At 36.7% G+C, this 16,440-nt stretch overlaps 2 protein-coding genes, 2 long non-coding RNA genes and 9 other non-coding genes across 15 annotated transcripts; 10 read left to right on the forward strand and 3 right to left on the reverse strand.

Moving 5' to 3' along the window:
- LOC104757223 lies at window positions 48-4,277 on the reverse strand. Of its 2 annotated transcripts, none has more exons than XR_762389.2 (6): window positions 4,240-4,277; window positions 4,059-4,140; window positions 2,841-2,933; window positions 2,411-2,510; window positions 1,254-1,351; window positions 48-321 (listed from the first exon to the last, which is right to left on the reverse strand). It is a non-coding gene; the product is annotated as an uncharacterized LOC104757223 (long non-coding RNA). The 2 variants fall into 2 exon arrangements; XR_002036294.1 differs by having other exon boundaries at window positions 2,411-2,513.
- On the forward strand, window positions 1,022-1,093 carry TRNAP-UGG. Its single transcript has one exon. It is a non-coding gene; the product is annotated as a tRNA-Pro (tRNA).
- On the forward strand, window positions 2,201-2,272 carry TRNAP-UGG. Its single transcript has one exon. It is a non-coding gene; the product is annotated as a tRNA-Pro (tRNA).
- Window positions 2,607-2,678, forward strand: TRNAP-UGG. The gene has a single exon. It is a non-coding gene; the product is annotated as a tRNA-Pro (tRNA).
- Window positions 3,052-3,123, forward strand: TRNAP-UGG. Its single transcript has one exon. It is a non-coding gene; the product is annotated as a tRNA-Pro (tRNA).
- On the forward strand, window positions 4,544-6,302 carry LOC104757225. The gene has a single exon (XM_010479951.2). The coding sequence runs from the start codon at window positions 4,582-4,584 to the stop codon at window positions 6,013-6,015; it is 1,434 nt and encodes a 477-aa protein (XP_010478253.1). The 5' UTR covers window positions 4,544-4,581; the 3' UTR covers window positions 6,016-6,302.
- Window positions 6,550-8,693, reverse strand: LOC104757224. Its single transcript, XR_762390.2, has 4 exons — window positions 8,524-8,693; window positions 8,038-8,127; window positions 7,059-7,234; window positions 6,550-6,968 (listed from the first exon to the last, which is right to left on the reverse strand). It is a non-coding gene; the product is annotated as an uncharacterized LOC104757224 (long non-coding RNA).
- Window positions 7,476-7,547, forward strand: TRNAP-UGG. Its single transcript has one exon. It is a non-coding gene; the product is annotated as a tRNA-Pro (tRNA).
- Window positions 8,233-8,304, forward strand: TRNAP-UGG. Its single transcript has one exon. It is a non-coding gene; the product is annotated as a tRNA-Pro (tRNA).
- On the reverse strand, window positions 9,255-14,744 carry LOC104757226 (nudix hydrolase 15, mitochondrial). 2 transcript variants are annotated; one of them, XM_010479952.2, is made up of 11 exons: window positions 14,263-14,744; window positions 13,969-14,111; window positions 13,408-13,527; window positions 12,897-13,318; window positions 12,277-12,803; window positions 12,031-12,171; window positions 11,838-11,926; window positions 11,209-11,289; window positions 10,723-10,812; window positions 9,744-9,919; window positions 9,255-9,653 (listed from the first exon to the last, which is right to left on the reverse strand). In XM_010479952.2, exons 1-4 carry the CDS (start codon window positions 14,663-14,665, stop codon window positions 13,091-13,093), a joined length of 894 nt encoding a protein of 297 aa, XP_010478254.1. In that variant the 5' UTR covers window positions 14,666-14,744; the 3' UTR covers window positions 9,255-9,653; window positions 9,744-9,919; window positions 10,723-10,812; window positions 11,209-11,289; window positions 11,838-11,926; window positions 12,031-12,171; window positions 12,277-12,803; window positions 12,897-13,090. The 2 variants fall into 2 exon arrangements, with proteins under 2 accessions (XP_010478254.1, XP_010478255.1); XM_010479953.2 differs by having other exon boundaries at window positions 11,838-11,892; window positions 14,263-14,665.
- Window positions 10,161-10,232, forward strand: TRNAP-UGG. The gene has a single exon. It is a non-coding gene; the product is annotated as a tRNA-Pro (tRNA).
- On the forward strand, window positions 10,918-10,989 carry TRNAP-UGG. Its single transcript has one exon. It is a non-coding gene; the product is annotated as a tRNA-Pro (tRNA).
- On the forward strand, window positions 11,628-11,699 carry TRNAP-UGG. The gene has a single exon. It is a non-coding gene; the product is annotated as a tRNA-Pro (tRNA).

The raw sequence follows: 16,440 nt of genomic DNA on the forward strand, positions 1-16,440 counted from the left end.
AATTAAATAATTAAACATTATACAAACAATAATAGTATTCTCTTAAATAGATATAGAATATTATCTTATTAATTATACATTATACAAATAGTAATATTTCATAGTGTTTTATCCTGATAAAAATTATAATATTTTAAGAATAATTGTGCCACATGTTCAAATATAAAAAAGATTAAAATTTTAAAAAATGTAATTGGAGCCATCGTCATCGTAAGTTTCAAGATCAACTGCTGAAACCTAACTAAGGGAACTGCTGTAACACCAAAGTTTGGCTTCCACATCTAATAACTTTGATCTCTTCGAATAGAAAACACCTCCCATCTGCAGATTCAAGCAGAAAACATGAGACAAAAAATCTTGTACTAGAATCTCCAAAACTGAACGACAACAATTAGACAAGTACTACACACTAATCTCAATGAAAAACAAAAACTTCTGCAGGAATTTGAGGATCAAGAACTGGCCAAGCAACAAAGTGAAACCTTTTAAAATTTCTACAAAAGCACAGACGTTTATCTGACTGAAACAGCTACCTGTAGCCTGATGCTATAACTTTACTATTAGGCACTGAAGAAAACAAAAAAACATTTGTAGATTTCTCAACAAGAAAACATTTCAATAAGATACAAGAACCAAATGTAAAATAGTTGAAACTTATATTAACTTTACTTTGCCACGACATGGAGGGAACACATCCCATAAGATTACAACCAGAGGAACCACAATAGACTACAATAGGAAATCCTACAACAGATTCTGATAAGAGAAAAACTTCCATCCAGAAATATTGAGAATTGTAATCTAGCTAGAAGTTACGTTCAGCAGAGAACATCTAGCACAAAGCCTCCAGACTAAGCATTAAGTACTAACTGATGAAATTAATAAGAAGAAACTATATTTTCATCTGATACCGCAAATCTAAACAGATCCTAACATCAGGGTGTCCACTCGTACTACAGATCCTAATGCCAACAGCTTGTACTACATAAATAATGCTTGAAACGGATAAACATAAACAGCAGGGCATTTGGTCTAGTGGTATGATTCTCGCTTTGGGTGCGAGAGGTCCCGAGTTCGATTCTCGGAATGCCCCCATTGACTTTTTTTGTAAACCATATGATCTAAATGCTACCCTAACAATGCTAACAACCAATACTTATTTAAGCAAAAGATTTTTAAAACCCCAACCGCCATAGAGTTTCATTATTTTGTGCACTATCATATGCATAATGCAAAGGAAAAGAAAATCATACCGCTGTTTTGTGTCCAATCTATGAATCGTTATAGCCAGTGAAGTTTACATGCTGATAAGCATTACGTTTGTTAAGCTGCCAGATTCATCAAGAATGGGCTGCAGAAAAAGCTCACGAGTCGTGATTAAGCATATAATGGAAAAGCAAAGAAAAGCAACAGTAATCTTTAAAATTGTTTTACATAGTCAAAGAAGTAAATCAGATACTTAGCACCATTGTTCTATTTCCTAAGATCTCCAGTTCTCATCCTGAACATATACTTTTCAAGCACTGATGCCTCAGAGGAGCTAACAACATAACTACAACGGAATTGGATTATGACATGGAAACAAGGAGAACACTACAGAACATTTCCAAGGGTGCATCAAACACATCTTCCACTTCTACGGGAGTTTGTGTTGGACTGAACACTTTTGTCCCCAAAGATGCTAAAGTTTGTATTCAATGCTCTGATTTATATTAACAACAGGGCATTTTTAAACCATATGTTGTAAGTTCCAGTCTAAATTCTTGCATATAAATTTGTATTTGGTCCCTCGTTTGTCACAGATCACATTCAGCCTTTCAACTATGAGTATATAACTAAAACTTCAGCAATAGTACGGGTGTAATGTCTACAGAGTAAGTCAATAACCTAAGCATTTGATATAGCAACATGATCGGTCACATTTTAAGGCAAACAAGATCACATGACTAACTCTTCTAATGATTTTTCGTAGAAGAAACTAAACAGTTGGACCAATATATTTCTGGAGTTTTTCCATACAGAGTTTCAATACAAACCAGTGATTCAAACAAAACTGCAAATGATCATTTCATAAAAAGTTAATAGATTAGATCTAGAACATGCTACTAAGACTAAAATATATATTTGTAAAAGTCAACTAAGAGAATGGGGTCAAAATCTGACCAAATCTTCAACGATTCAACTAAAATGCTTAACAACAGGGCATTTGGTCTAGTGGTATGATTCTCGCTTTGGGTGCGAGAGGTCCCGAGTTCGATTCTCGGAATGCCCCATTGACTTTTTTTAAGTAGATTGATCGAAATTCAAGAAGAAAATTGCATAGTTTATCTAGTCTTAGTTTTACCGCAGATCTAATTACCCTTTCATTTCAGCAAGAGAAGTGATAAATGTAAAGGAAAAGACAACTTACCTCTCTTTCACGTCCAATCAGTAAATCTTTTTAACCAGTAACCTTCATATAGGGAGGTCCACCACGTTTTTTAAGCAGCTAGATTCACCAAGTATGAGCTCTACTAAACAGAAAAAGAATTTCGATTAATTATCAACCGGAAAGAAAAGAGAGAATGCTAAGAGGAGGCAGTAACTGAACAACATATAAAACAACAGGGCATTTGGTCTAGTGGTATGATTCTCGCTTTGGGTGCGAGAGGTCCCGAGTTCGATTCTCGGAATGCCCCTTTAACTTTTTGAAGTAGATGGTCAAAATTCAAGCAGAGAATTGCTTAGAAAATCAGATCTTTATATAGTCCTAGTTCTGTCACAGATCTTGATCCTAGTAAGAACCATATATACTTAATAAAATTATAAAGTGCAAAATGTAAAGGAAAAGAAGAACATACCGCTCTTTCACATCCAATCAATAAATCATAACCAGTAATCTTCACATACTGAGGACCATCATGTTTTGTAGCAGCCAGATCACAACGAATGAGCTGTGACAACAGAAAAGAATTTTGATGAAGTATCTACCGGAAAAGCAAAGTGCAACACATCTCTAAAATAAGAAAGAATGCTACTAGGAGGTACTAACTGAACAACATAATAAAAACAGGGCATTTGGTCTAGTGGTATGATTCTCGCTTTGGGTGCGAGAGGTCCCGAGTTCGATTCTCGGAATGCCCCACTGGCTTTTTTTAATAGAGGGTCTGATATTCCAGCAGAAAACTGAATCAAATATCAGAATTTTTATTGACTCCTAGATGTTTTTGGCAAATCTTCTTCCAGCTAAGGATCATATATTACCCTTTCATTTTAGCAAGAAAAAAAATAAAAACGAAAGGCCAATAAAGTTTCATTTATAAGTGCTTAATGCAATGGAATATAAGAACATACTGATATCACTTCCGATCAATGGATATTTTACCTAGTAAACTTCATAAAGCAAAGTGAAACAACAAGTCTCTCAACGAAAAAGAAAAAATTTGATTCTAGGAACACCCCTTTGACTTTTCATAAAAAAAATATGTTCTGAATGCTAGCTCAGACATATGGCATATAAACTCGTTCTTGCTACAGGATGTTTTAAAGATCACATAAATCATTTGAACAATGTTGATTAACCTAAAACTCTACCAAACATCGAGTCACAAACAATCCACCAGAAAAATTCAGCTGATAGGTGTCAGTAACAGCTCAAGAATCAGAAATAAAACAGGATTGAGTTTACGCCAACAATAAGTTTCCAGATTCATCAAGTACAGACCCTTCAGTAGGACAAGTATTTGGTTTAAATTGACAGTGAAAAACATCATTCCTTCGTCAACATTAACCAGCACGCATGAACCAAATTACATCAACAACAGAGCAATTTAGACAAGTCAAGGGTATAAATTCTTGTTTTGGATGCGAGAGGTCATCGGTTCTATTCTATGAATTGCCTTTAACTGAGTCTTAAGCATAAGCATAAGGTCTAGTCTAGTATACAGATCAAAATTATAGGCTACAGAGACATCCCTCGTTAACTTTTAACCTAGGAGAGGCGAAAACTGAGCAACACACATCAACATCACATTCTTAGCAAACAAAACCTACAAAAGCAGTAAAAGAGCAATACGTACCCACTTAAGTAGAAGAAACACATCACACGCCCATCACTGATTCTCGGTTTAGGCTGTAACGATTCTCCAAACTCCGCGAAACCTGACGCCAAATACGAAATTCATCCCACATCTCAGATATCATACAGTCAAGAAGAAAAAAATTGGTTTAGTAATTTCGTCGAACAAGTGGTGAGCGTACCTCGTGATTCAGCATATCGATGACGAGTAATCCGATGAAAACGAATACGTCGCTCAATCGTTGCTATATATCTGGTTTAACTAAACCGAAATTGCACCAAAATTAATTAATTTATTCTGGTTTAACTAAACCGGAGCTGCGTCAAAACGACGCTCAATCGTTGCTATATATCTGGTTTAACTAAACCGAAACGGCGTCATAATTAATTAATTTATTCTGGTTTAACTAAACCGGAGCTGCGTCAAAACAACGGAACCAAATTAGAATATAAATAAAGTAATAAACCCTAAGAAGAACGCTTCTCAATAGCTTCGTCGACTTAGCTTCGCGGTGGTGGTAACAATGGCTGCTTCTTCTTCCTTTCTTCATCGAATCTGCTTTCTCCTTCTTCTTACCGTCTCTCTCCTATCGTCAGACGCGGCGGAGATCAAAACTATTGGTCCCGGCGAGCCAACTCTGGATGTTAGCCTTACTCCGTGTGAGCGAATCCAAGTCTCCGGCTATCCGAGAACCAAACTAGGGAAATATGCAAACTCTATTAGGGTAAACTTGCTTCCAATCCCAGAGAAGCTACACAGCAAAATCCAAGTTTGTGTTCACCGGAACGCTACAGTTAGAATGTGCCACTGTGAGAAACCTAATTGGAAAAATCTCCCGAAAGGGATCTGGAGCAGCTCTGTAATGTCTCCGTATGGTAAACAATACATTGATGTGAGATTCACTGGTAGTGGATATGAATCGTCTGGTGGTTCAAAGGTCACCATCAACGTTACAGAGGATTTTCAAAAATGGCGAATCTTTTGTCTTGTGGCTGGACTCGTTGTGATCTTGTTAGCACCAGTTGTTAGCAGCTGGCTACCTTTTTACTATACGAGTTCTATGGCGGTTGGGGTTTTTCTAGTAGTTTTGATCATTATCTTCCAGGTTATGAGGCTGTTGCCTGCTGGGAGGAAGAATGTTATGTATCTTGCGTTATATGGATCTGTGGTTGGTGCTGGATCTTTCATTCTACATCAGTTCTCAATGATGGTGAATGTGATTCTTGTTAACTTTGGATTGAGTGAGGATATGTATAATCCGGTTGCTATAATTGTGCTTGTTGGGATAGTTATTACTGGAGCTGCTTTTGGATTCTGGACTGTGAGGAGATTTGTGGTTTCGAAAAACGGAGGAGGTGTGGATGCTAGTGTTGCTCAGTTTGTGAAATGGGCGATGCGTTCTGTTGCTGCTACGTTTATTTTACAGAGCAGTCTTGATATACCTTTGGCTATGGGAGCTTTTGTTTCTGCTTGCTTGATCGGTGTTGTTGTCAGCAAAGCGAAAAGAACTGTAGTTCAAAGTCTTTGGCTTTCTTCGACTGATGCTGGTGATGAGAGACGTCCAATTCATGGGAGAGCTGAGTTTCTTAGTCGTCCTGGAGGTGGACTGTGGAAGAGTGGTAAGAGTGTACCTTCATCTTCTGGCTCTCCTTCTTATGGTATGATGATCTCACCGTCTTCAGTTAACCGGAGGACACCGATCAGAGATCAGGAGTACTATTCTACATACCACAGGACGCCTAACCGGAAGAAGATGTCGAAGAGAGAGTATGACGAGTTGACGCAAGAGACGACACGGGAAGCAATGGCGGGTCTTGCAGCTTCTCCAGGATTCAGTGATTGGTTAGTTGAGCATGCTGACAGAATCAAGCTGCTTCCAACTGATAGCTATGATGACGAATTGGATAGCGAATCAGAATCAACCGGTGAACAATCCTGGACAGGTCTTTTCTGGTAGAGAATTAACACCTTCGAGGCAACACTTGACTACTTTGCACGACACATACTGCTTATTATTAACTTGGCATGAATCAGAACGTTGTAACGGTTTTATAGCATTCAGAGAGTTTAGGGAATAGGTAAGAGTTAGGTTTAAAATCAATCTTTGTACAATCCAATTTTAAGCAGCTCACACATTTAATTACGTGTTTGTGTAGTGGATGAAATTTGGGCCTTCTGTTTCTCCCATAATTGTTGTAATAGACAATGAAAGTGAATTTGTTCTTTAGAGACCGAGAACCAAAGTTGTACTATTAATCTTTCAATAATTTCATTCAATACTGCTAGTAATTTATAAACCAGAAAAGTTCCCAAAAATTCTGCTTGAACACAGCTGCAGAGTACACACAAGCAACCAATGACAACCAAAACCATGTAAAAGCTAAACCGAATGTTAAGAAAATGAGAGAATCCGAATGTTAAGAAAATGAGAGAATCTGATTACTTTCTGTACATTTGAAAACAGTGATATCAAGTAGATTGTTACAACATGTTAAGGCTCAAAAGAGAAAGTTTTGCTTCCAAATTTAATAAGAGTACATTAAAATGAACAGAACAGTGTCTACAATGGAAGGGGGAGAGGGGGATAAGCTGTTCTCCAAAGCCAAGCGTAAAGGTGTTTCTTACAATAGAATCTGTTCCATAACCATAACCAGGAAACTCACACTCACAAGTAAAAGACTAATCTAGGTGATGAAGAAAAAGGAGACCGTCGAAATGATCTTCCAACAAACAGAGAGATTCGTCGAACATTATATGGAGAATCAGTAGTGAGAAGTGTATCGTATTCTCGCTATTCTTCAGGCAGAAACAGACTCGTCAGTCGTCAAGAGAACCTTGTTCAGGAAAAACTCATTCACATGGCAAACCATTGAGGGTAGTTCAACTTACGGCTCTTCTCTGACTCTCATCCTGCATATGTTTTCCAAGCAGTAATACTTGAGAGGATATAAAGCACATATAGCTGAAGTAAGTTCGATATCAGAAAGTGAGGAAGCTTACATTCGTATTTAAAGCTCCTTCGTACCATTACATTCGTATTGACGGAATTACTCACAGGAGATGCTGCCTTGTAAAGTACATACAACGTTCTCTTAGAAATAGAAAAGATGTGCATCTCTCATTTCACAAAAAGAAAACAAGGCTCCACATAAAGCAGAGAACCATCGGCTTAGAACCTAAAACAACAACAAAAGAACATGCTTTTACGGCATTAGCACAAGTCTTCCTAGATAATATTCAGATTGTAAAAGAGATAGTGCTTAATATATGATTTTCAACAGGTAATAGAGTGGAAAGACCTTCTCAACTCACAACAACAATAAAAAAACATAACGTAATTGTTACAATTTGTACTGCTGTTTCCTCTAAAGAAAGTCTAAAAGACCACAAAAATTATTTGAACTTGCATAAACAACAGGGCATTTGGTCTAGTGGTATGATTCTCGCTTTGGGTGCGAGAGGTCCCGAGTTCGATTCTCGGAATGCCCCCATTGACTTTTTGTAAAACCAATGTTCTAAATGCCAGCTCATACTTATTGCATACAAACTTTTGATAACTCCCGGATATTTCACAGATCACATTCATCATGTCAACGATGTGTCTATACCTAAAACTCCACAAACACTAACTTACAAACAATCCACCGTAAAGTCAACTGATAAAATTTCACATGGTCAGTAACATCTTCAAGCATCAGATATAAAATAGATTGGATCTAAGCCAATCGTTAATCTTAAGAATAGAAGAGCAGAGAAACTATTTGAGTCATATTGCATAAACAAGAGGGCATTTGCTCTAGTGGTATGATTCTCGCTTAATCTTAATCTTAAGAATGCCCCCATTGGTATAATCAAATCTTTACTTAGTCCTAGTTCTATCGCAGTCAGATCCAAGTAAGAAGTAAGAACAATATATTACCCTTTCATTTCAGTAAGAAAATTTAGAAGGTGTGTAATGCAAAGGAAAAGAAGAACCTACCGCTTTTCACATACGAAGCTGTTTCATCAGTAACCTTCATATAGAAAGGACTATCAACTATTGTAAGCAGCCACATTTACCAAGAATGAACTGCATAAGCAGAAAAAAAATTTCGATTCAGTTTCTACTGGAAAAGCATGTAGAGAAAAGAGAGAATGCTAACAGGAGGCATTAACCGAACAATCTATAGAAACAGGGCATTTGGTCTAGTGGTATGATTCTCGCTTTGGGTGCGAGAGGTCCCGAGTTCGATTCTCGGAATGCCCCCATTGACTTTTTGCAAGCCATATAATCTAAATGCCACCCTTACAATGCTAAAAACCAATATTTATTTAATCCAAAAAAATTAACAGGTCTTGTTCAACAACTGTAGACTATAAGTTCTCCTTTTATTTAAGCAAGAAAATTTAAAAACCCAAACCGCCATAGAGTTTCATTATTTTGTGCGTTATCATATGCATAATGCAAACAAAAAGAAAATCATACCGCTGTTTCGTGTCCAATCTCTGAACTTTACATGGCGAAAAGCATCACGTTTGTTAAGCTGCCAGATTCAACAAGAATGGGCTGCAGAAAAAGCTCACGTGTCGTGATTAAGCATATAATGGAAAACAAAGAAAAGCAACACTAATCTTTAAAATTGGTTTACATAGTCAAAGAAGTAAATCAGNCACCTTCGAGGCAACACTTGACTACTTTGCACGACACATACTGCTTATTATTAACTTGGCATGAATCAGAACGTTGTAACGGTTTTATAGCATTCAGAGAGTTTAGGGAATAGGTAAGAGTTAGGTTTAAAATCAATCTTTGTACAATCCAATTTTAAGCAGCTCACACATTTAATTACGTGTTTGTGTAGTGGATGAAATTTGGGCCTTCTGTTTCTCCCATAATTGTTGTAATAGACAATGAAAGTGAATTTGTTCTTTAGAGACCGAGAACCAAAGTTGTACTATTAATCTTTCAATAATTTCATTCAATACTGCTAGTAATTTATAAACCAGAAAAGTTCCCAAAAATTCTGCTTGAACACAGCTGCAGAGTACACACAAGCAACCAATGACAACCAAAACCATGTAAAAGCTAAACCGAATGTTAAGAAAATGAGAGAATCCGAATGTTAAGAAAATGAGAGAATCTGATTACTTTCTGTACATTTGAAAACAGTGATATCAAGTAGATTGTTACAACATGTTAAGGCTCAAAAGAGAAAGTTTTGCTTCCAAATTTAATAAGAGTACATTAAAATGAACAGAACAGTGTCTACAATGGAAGGGGGAGAGGGGGATAAGCTGTTCTCCAAAGCCAAGCGTAAAGGTGTTTCTTACAATAGAATCTGTTCCATAACCATAACCAGGAAACTCACACTCACAAGTAAAAGACTAATCTAGGTGATGAAGAAAAAGGAGACCGTCGAAATGATCTTCCAACAAACAGAGAGATTCGTCGAACATTATATGGAGAATCAGTAGTGAGAAGTGTATCGTATTCTCGCTATTCTTCAGGCAGAAACAGACTCGTCAGTCGTCAAGAGAACCTTGTTCAGGAAAAACTCATTCACATGGCAAACCATTGAGGGTAGTTCAACTTACGGCTCTTCTCTGACTCTCATCCTGCATATGTTTTCCAAGCAGTAATACTTGAGAGGATATAAAGCACATATAGCTGAAGTAAGTTCGATATCAGAAAGTGAGGAAGCTTACATTCGTATTTAAAGCTCCTTCGTACCATTACATTCGTATTGACGGAATTACTCACAGGAGATGCTGCCTTGTAAAGTACATACAACGTTCTCTTAGAAATAGAAAAGATGTGCATCTCTCATTTCACAAAAAGAAAACAAGGCTCCACATAAAGCAGAGAACCATCGGCTTAGAACCTAAAACAACAACAAAAGAACATGCTTTTACGGCATTAGCACAAGTCTTCCTAGATAATATTCAGATTGTAAAAGAGAGAGTGCTTAATATATGATTTTCAACAGGTAATAGAGTGGAAAGACCTTCTCAACTCACAACAACAATAAAAAAACATAACGTAATTGTTACAATTTGTACTGCTGTTTCCTCTAAAGAAAGTCTAAAAGACCACAAAAATTATTTGAACTTGCATAAACAACAGGGCATTTGGTCTAGTGGTATGATTCTCGCTTTGGGTGCGAGAGGTCCCGAGTTCGATTCTCGGAATGCCCCCATTGACTTTTTGTAAAACCAATGTTCTAAATGCCAGCTCATACTTATTGCATACAAACTTTTGATAACTCCCGGATATTTCACAGATCACATTCATCATGTCAACGATGTGTCTATACCTAAAACTCCACAAACACTAACTTACAAACAATCCACCGTAAAGTCAACTGATAAAATTTCACATGGTCAGTAACATCTTCAAGCATCAGATATAAAATAGATTGGATCTAAGCCAATCGTTAATCTTAAGAATAGAAGAGCAGAGAAACTATTTGAGTCATATTGCATAAACAAGAGGGCATTTGCTCTAGTGGTATGATTCTCGCTTAATCTTAATCTTAAGAATGCCCCCATTGGTATAATCAAATCTTTACTTAGTCCTAGTTCTATCGCAGTCAGATCCAAGTAAGAAGTAAGAACAATATATTACCCTTTCATTTCAGTAAGAAAATTTAGAAGGTGTGTAATGCAAAGGAAAAGAAGAACCTACCGCTTTTCACATACGAAGCTGTTTCATCAGTAACCTTCATATAGAAAGGACTATCAACTATTGTAAGCAGCCACATTTACCAAGAATGAACTGCATAAGCAGAAAAAAAATTTCGATTCAGTTTCTACTGGAAAAGCATGTAGAGAAAAGAGAGAATGCTAACAGGAGGCATTAACCGAACAATCTATAGAAACAGGGCATTTGGTCTAGTGGTATGATTCTCGCTTTGGGTGCGAGAGGTCCCGAGTTCGATTCTCGGAATGCCCCCATTGACTTTTTGCAAGCCATATAATCTAAATGCCACCCTTACAATGCTAAAAACCAATATTTATTTAATCCAAAAAAATTAACAGGTCTTGTTCAACAACTGTAGACTATAAGTTCTCCTTTTATTTAAGCAAGAAAATTTAAAAACCCAAACCGCCATAGAGTTTCATTATTTTGTGCGTTATCATATGCATAATGCAAACAAAAAGAAAATCATACCGCTGTTTCGTGTCCAATCTCTGAACTTTACATGGCGAAAAGCATCACGTTTGTTAAGCTGCCAGATTCAACAAGAATGGGCTGCAGAAAAAGCTCACGTGTCGTGATTAAGCATATAATGGAAAACAAAGAAAAGCAACACTAATCTTTAAAATTGGTTTACATAGTCAAAGAAGTAAATCAGATACTTAGCACCAATGTTCTCTTTCCTAAGATCTCCAGTTCTCATCCTGAACATATACTTTTCAAGAACTGATGATTCAGAGGAGCTAACAACATAACTACAACAGAACTGGATTATGACATGGAAACAAGAACATTACAGAACATTTCCAAGGGTGCATCAAACACATCTTCCACTTCTGCGGGATTTTGTATGCTAAAGGTTGTATTCAATGCTCTGATTCATATTAACAACAGGGCATTTGGTCTAGTGGTATGATTCTCGCTTTGGGTGCGAGAGGTCCCGAGTTCGATTCTCGGAATGCCCCTTTGACTTTTTTAAGTAGATTGATCAAAACTTAAGAAGAAAATTGCTTATTTTATCTAGTCTTAGTTCTACCGCAGATCTTATTACCCTTTCATTTCAGTAAGAGAAGTGCTAAATGCAAAGGAAAAGAACAACTTACCGCTCTTGCACGTCCAATCAATAAATCTTTGTGACCAGTCTCCTTCATAAATCTTCTGTTTTGTGTGAAACAAGATTTACAAGAATGAGCTACAGAACCAGGGAAAGAATTTTGTTGATTACGAATCTACTGGAAAAGCAAAGGAGCAACAAACCTATGAAATAAAATAGAGAGTGCTACTAGGAGGCATTACCTGAACAGCATAATAAATACAGGGCATTTGGTCTAGTGGTATGATTCTCGCTTTGGGTGCGAGAGGTCCCGAGTTCGATTCTCGGAGTGCCCCATTGGCTTTTTCTAAGTAGAAGGTCAAAAATTTCAGCTGACAATTTTTCTATATAAAAAGCAAACAGTCAATAGATCAGCAATTCGAGAATCCTTCTTAATAAACAAACAAATTTACTTTTTATCCACAAGCCATCAAATAGAGGACACTTACAGCTGTACATTGTCGAATCCTCCATGAATGAGCAGCAAGAATAGGGAAAGGATCGTTCTTGCCTTTAGAATGAGTAGCCAGTGCAGATTCATACCTTTAGAACAAGTCTACAGTGCGACTTCTTTCAAGCATGCAGAATCGAAGCCATTTGCAGAGGAATAAAGTGCCACTGTAGAACCAGATAAAACCAAAACCATGCAATCACAGGAAAAGAGAATTTAATATGAGAATGCTCCCTGGGATTAACCTAACTGAATGAACCACTGAAACACGACAAATCTAGTCCAGAGATGACAACGAAAATGCTGTGTGAATGCTTGAATCTAAAATGATGACTATAAACATGATTAATAAAAAAATCATAAGGCTCACAAGAGAAGTTTGATTTCAAATCTGTTCAAGATACAAATATATTTAGCACAAATTCTACAATGGGAAATGAGCCTTGGGAAATGATTCTGAGTTGTTCTCCAAAAAAGACGATTGAGGATGATGCTTGCCTAGACTCATAACCAGCCAGCTGTTCTCTGCATCACAATTGACCTTCCCGTGAGAACTCAGAAATGAACGCCAGACAAAAGTTACAATATATTATGTGATATTCAAGAATACAGACTGACCTAGATCATGCCGAGATGAAAACCCCTCCAATTATCTTCTGATGTTCTGGAAACCTTTCATGAGATGCCTAACAAGTAGACTAGTTCTGCATCTACTGGTATAGAGAATCAGTTGTATGGATTGTTATTGTCTTCTCGTTGATCTTCTAGTGGAAGAAAACTGATCTAGGAAAGCATCAAACAAAAAATTATATTCATTTAGGCATACAAGTATGCTTTTCTACCAATTTAGGATACTTAAACTTTGGGCTCTGTTCGATAAAAGCAGGTGGTCGCTGATAAGTCACAGATGCAGCTCTGATCAAAATCCCAGCAGTTAAACCCCATATCATATAATCCTTATCTCCTGTTCTGTAGTCAAAGTAGTGGATCAAATACTTTTCGCCCATCCACTCTCTCTCTTCAGATCTTCGGTTCTCATCCTGGACCAAAAAAATGTTCAAGCAATGATGCTTCAGAAGAAAAGAAACAGCTAATAAGTTAAGTAACTTGATAAGAAAACAATAGGAACCTTAAGAAACATTTCCAATGGTGCATCAAAAACAGCTTCCACTTCGGCAGGATTTGGTATCGGATTGAATTTTGTTTTGTCCCTTAAGATACCTATCACAGGAATTACTCTAAGGAGATGCTGTAAGACAATGACACGCATGTTAGGAAGATATTAATCAGAAAAAAATGAGAATTGTGCATCTCTCACTTCAGAAAAGGAAAAGAAACCTTCACATACGGCAGAGAACATTTGCCTTAGAGCCTAAAGGACAACAAAAAGGCATTATTCTTCCGTATTAACTATTAACAAAACTCCTACTTAAGAACATTCAGGATCATAAACTAGATAGCATTCAAGAACGTCCACTTTAGCAACCAGATCTCTGCTACTATGATGTAATTCAGCTAACATGGAAATTCAATAATCAAAGCTAAATAGAGCTACAGGTAACTCATACTATGACCTTGACATTCAACCACAGATCAGCAAGATAGTCTGTAACCTCCATTTTCATTGGCAATTCCAGATTATGATCTCACTAAGTAAGACAAACAGAATTAGGAACCATGTTCTTAATACCTTAGAGAGAAATGGTTCGAGAGAAGTGACAACATCAACAAGGGAAGGGTCCAATCCAATCTCTTCCTCGGCCTCTCTGGTTGCAGTCATCCCATCATCTTTATCACCCTCATCCGCTTTACCACCTGGCAGTGAAACCTCTCCTGCAACCAAAAAACACCTCAAAATTAAACCAAAAACACACTCTGAAGAATCTAAATAAACCAAATACAAAGACTGAACCTTTAAATCTCCGTTACAGAAATCAAAATCCCTCTAATCTTATTCTAACTCAAATAAAAACCAAAACGAAACCTGAGTGAGTAGACAATCTGGAAGATCTCTTAGTGAGGATAACACGCAAATCACCATCGTCTCCTTCGAAGATACAGATCAACACAGCGGCTCTCTTGGGTCTAAACCTCTCAGGGTCTTTCGAAACCGGAGCAATCATAGATTCCTGAAACCCAACTTGAGAAACCACTTTCCCTGCGGTCTCCTGATCTGTCTGCAACTCCTCGGCCTCATCAAACGATGAAGAAGGAGGCGGCTTGTATCCGCGGAGTTGCTGAGCCAAAGCGGCGAGTCGAGAAGACCCAACACCGAAAGAGGAAGTCGCCGTCGCCGTCACCGTAGGCTCCATAGATTTGCAGAGAAAGGTTGTTGTTGTTGTTGCTGTGCGTGCAAGTGAGGGAAGCCTACGGCAAAGCATAAACATCAAAATCCACCGATTTGAGGAAATGGGATTACTACTGTGTGTTGGCAAAAATCTAATCTAATCATTATTTTTTTGACAATTTTTAAGGACACACCCACCTCTCTCTCTCCTCGTGAGTTAGATAGAGTACACGTGTTTCTTCTTCTCGTCTTGTTCCTTTTTTTTGGCTTTTCGTTCGCTCGTGGGGAAGCTCCCATAAAGGTTGAAGCTTTATTGTGTTGCGACTTCTGAGAATTTTTTATTTTTCTTCCGAGAACAACTTTATAAAAGCATCAAATATCTAAATAAAATGTTTATGATGTTTACAAAAATATAAATATAATTATTATTTAACTTGTAATTTTTTTTTTGGACAAATTATTTAACTTGTAACTTCTTTTTTTTTTTTACTGTCAAGATGTGGAAATAAATAAATTGTTATACTGATTAGAAGACTCTTCAATCTTGTTGAAACTTCAATTTTGATGGGCTTCTAAACACAAGAATTTTTACAGTTATTGATTATTATTAATATAAAAAAAAAAAAGACAAAGTCAATTGACGAAAACAAAAGATAAGTCAGTCACTCTTTTCTTTTGTTTGGTAGATTGCTAAAACTATATATATATTGACATATCATTTACACATAATTATTACAGTATCTGTTAGCTAGCTAATTTGAACTAAAATACAAGTGGAACTGGTAAACCACCTTTTACGAATTTTCAACCAAGTAATCGAAGGGTTGGCACGATCAAAGGGACTTTTTTCATATATTAAATTAAACTAGACAGTTGAGAGTATTCTTGTGTTCTCTATATTATATAATAAGCATAATCGTGATCATCTTTTTCAGAGAGTACGTATCATCAGAGTCCTTCTGTTCGTGGCTCATAATTAAACAATTATACACATATCTTACTATTTTATACTATGTTTTCCCACTATGTTGCGTCCACGCCTATGTTTTTGTATAGTAGCCATGCATGTAAATTATGTAAAAGGATTGCAACAGTCTTTGAATATTTATTGTTAGAGTCAAACCAAACATATATATATATATATAGACTATAGTCTCAAACAATTTGTCATTTATCAAATGACATTATGTTAGTTTATGTGTAACTTCTATCAGACTGTTTCTTGTCGTGGTTGAATTTCTAATTTCTATTCGTCTTGGCGTTTTCTACATGCAGTTGTTCAGAGCAAAGGAAAAAAACAAAACGCAACAACATAATTATAACAATCGAATCTGCAAATTTAGAGGTATAGAACAAGAAAATGGGAGAAAAAGAAGAGAAGAAAGAAAAAGGCGAGGAAATCATCACTGCCGTTTACAAGGTTCACCTTCACTGCCGGAAATGTGCGTGCGACATCAAAAGGCCTCTCCTTCGATTCCAAGGTTAGGCTTCATTTTCTTAACGATGATCCCAATTGTTTACAAAGTTGTCCTATTTAATAGAAAGTACTTCCACTGTTTCATAGAAGAGATGTGGATCTTGTACTGATGTTTTCAATCGGTTTTCTAAGTTTGGTCATAGTCCAAACTCCAAACTATTATATATTGAGTTTTTGCATGGCTTTTTTTTTTGTTTTTTTTTATAAGTTAAAGTAGTCGATACAACATTATCCAGAGGCAAACCAGGCCGTCGATCCAACCGTCATTAAAGATTTTTTTTTTAAATAGGTGGAACACCATAAAATTGTTACATTTGGGTTTAGCAACTATCATTTGGAGGATTGATAATTATGTGGTTACATTTTGACAATAATATATTATTGTAGGGGTTCATGGT

This window comes from Camelina sativa, chromosome 17 (genome assembly GCF_000633955.1).
Source record: "Camelina sativa cultivar DH55 chromosome 17, Cs, whole genome shotgun sequence".
NCBI lineage: Eukaryota > Viridiplantae > Streptophyta > Magnoliopsida > Brassicales > Brassicaceae > Camelina > Camelina sativa.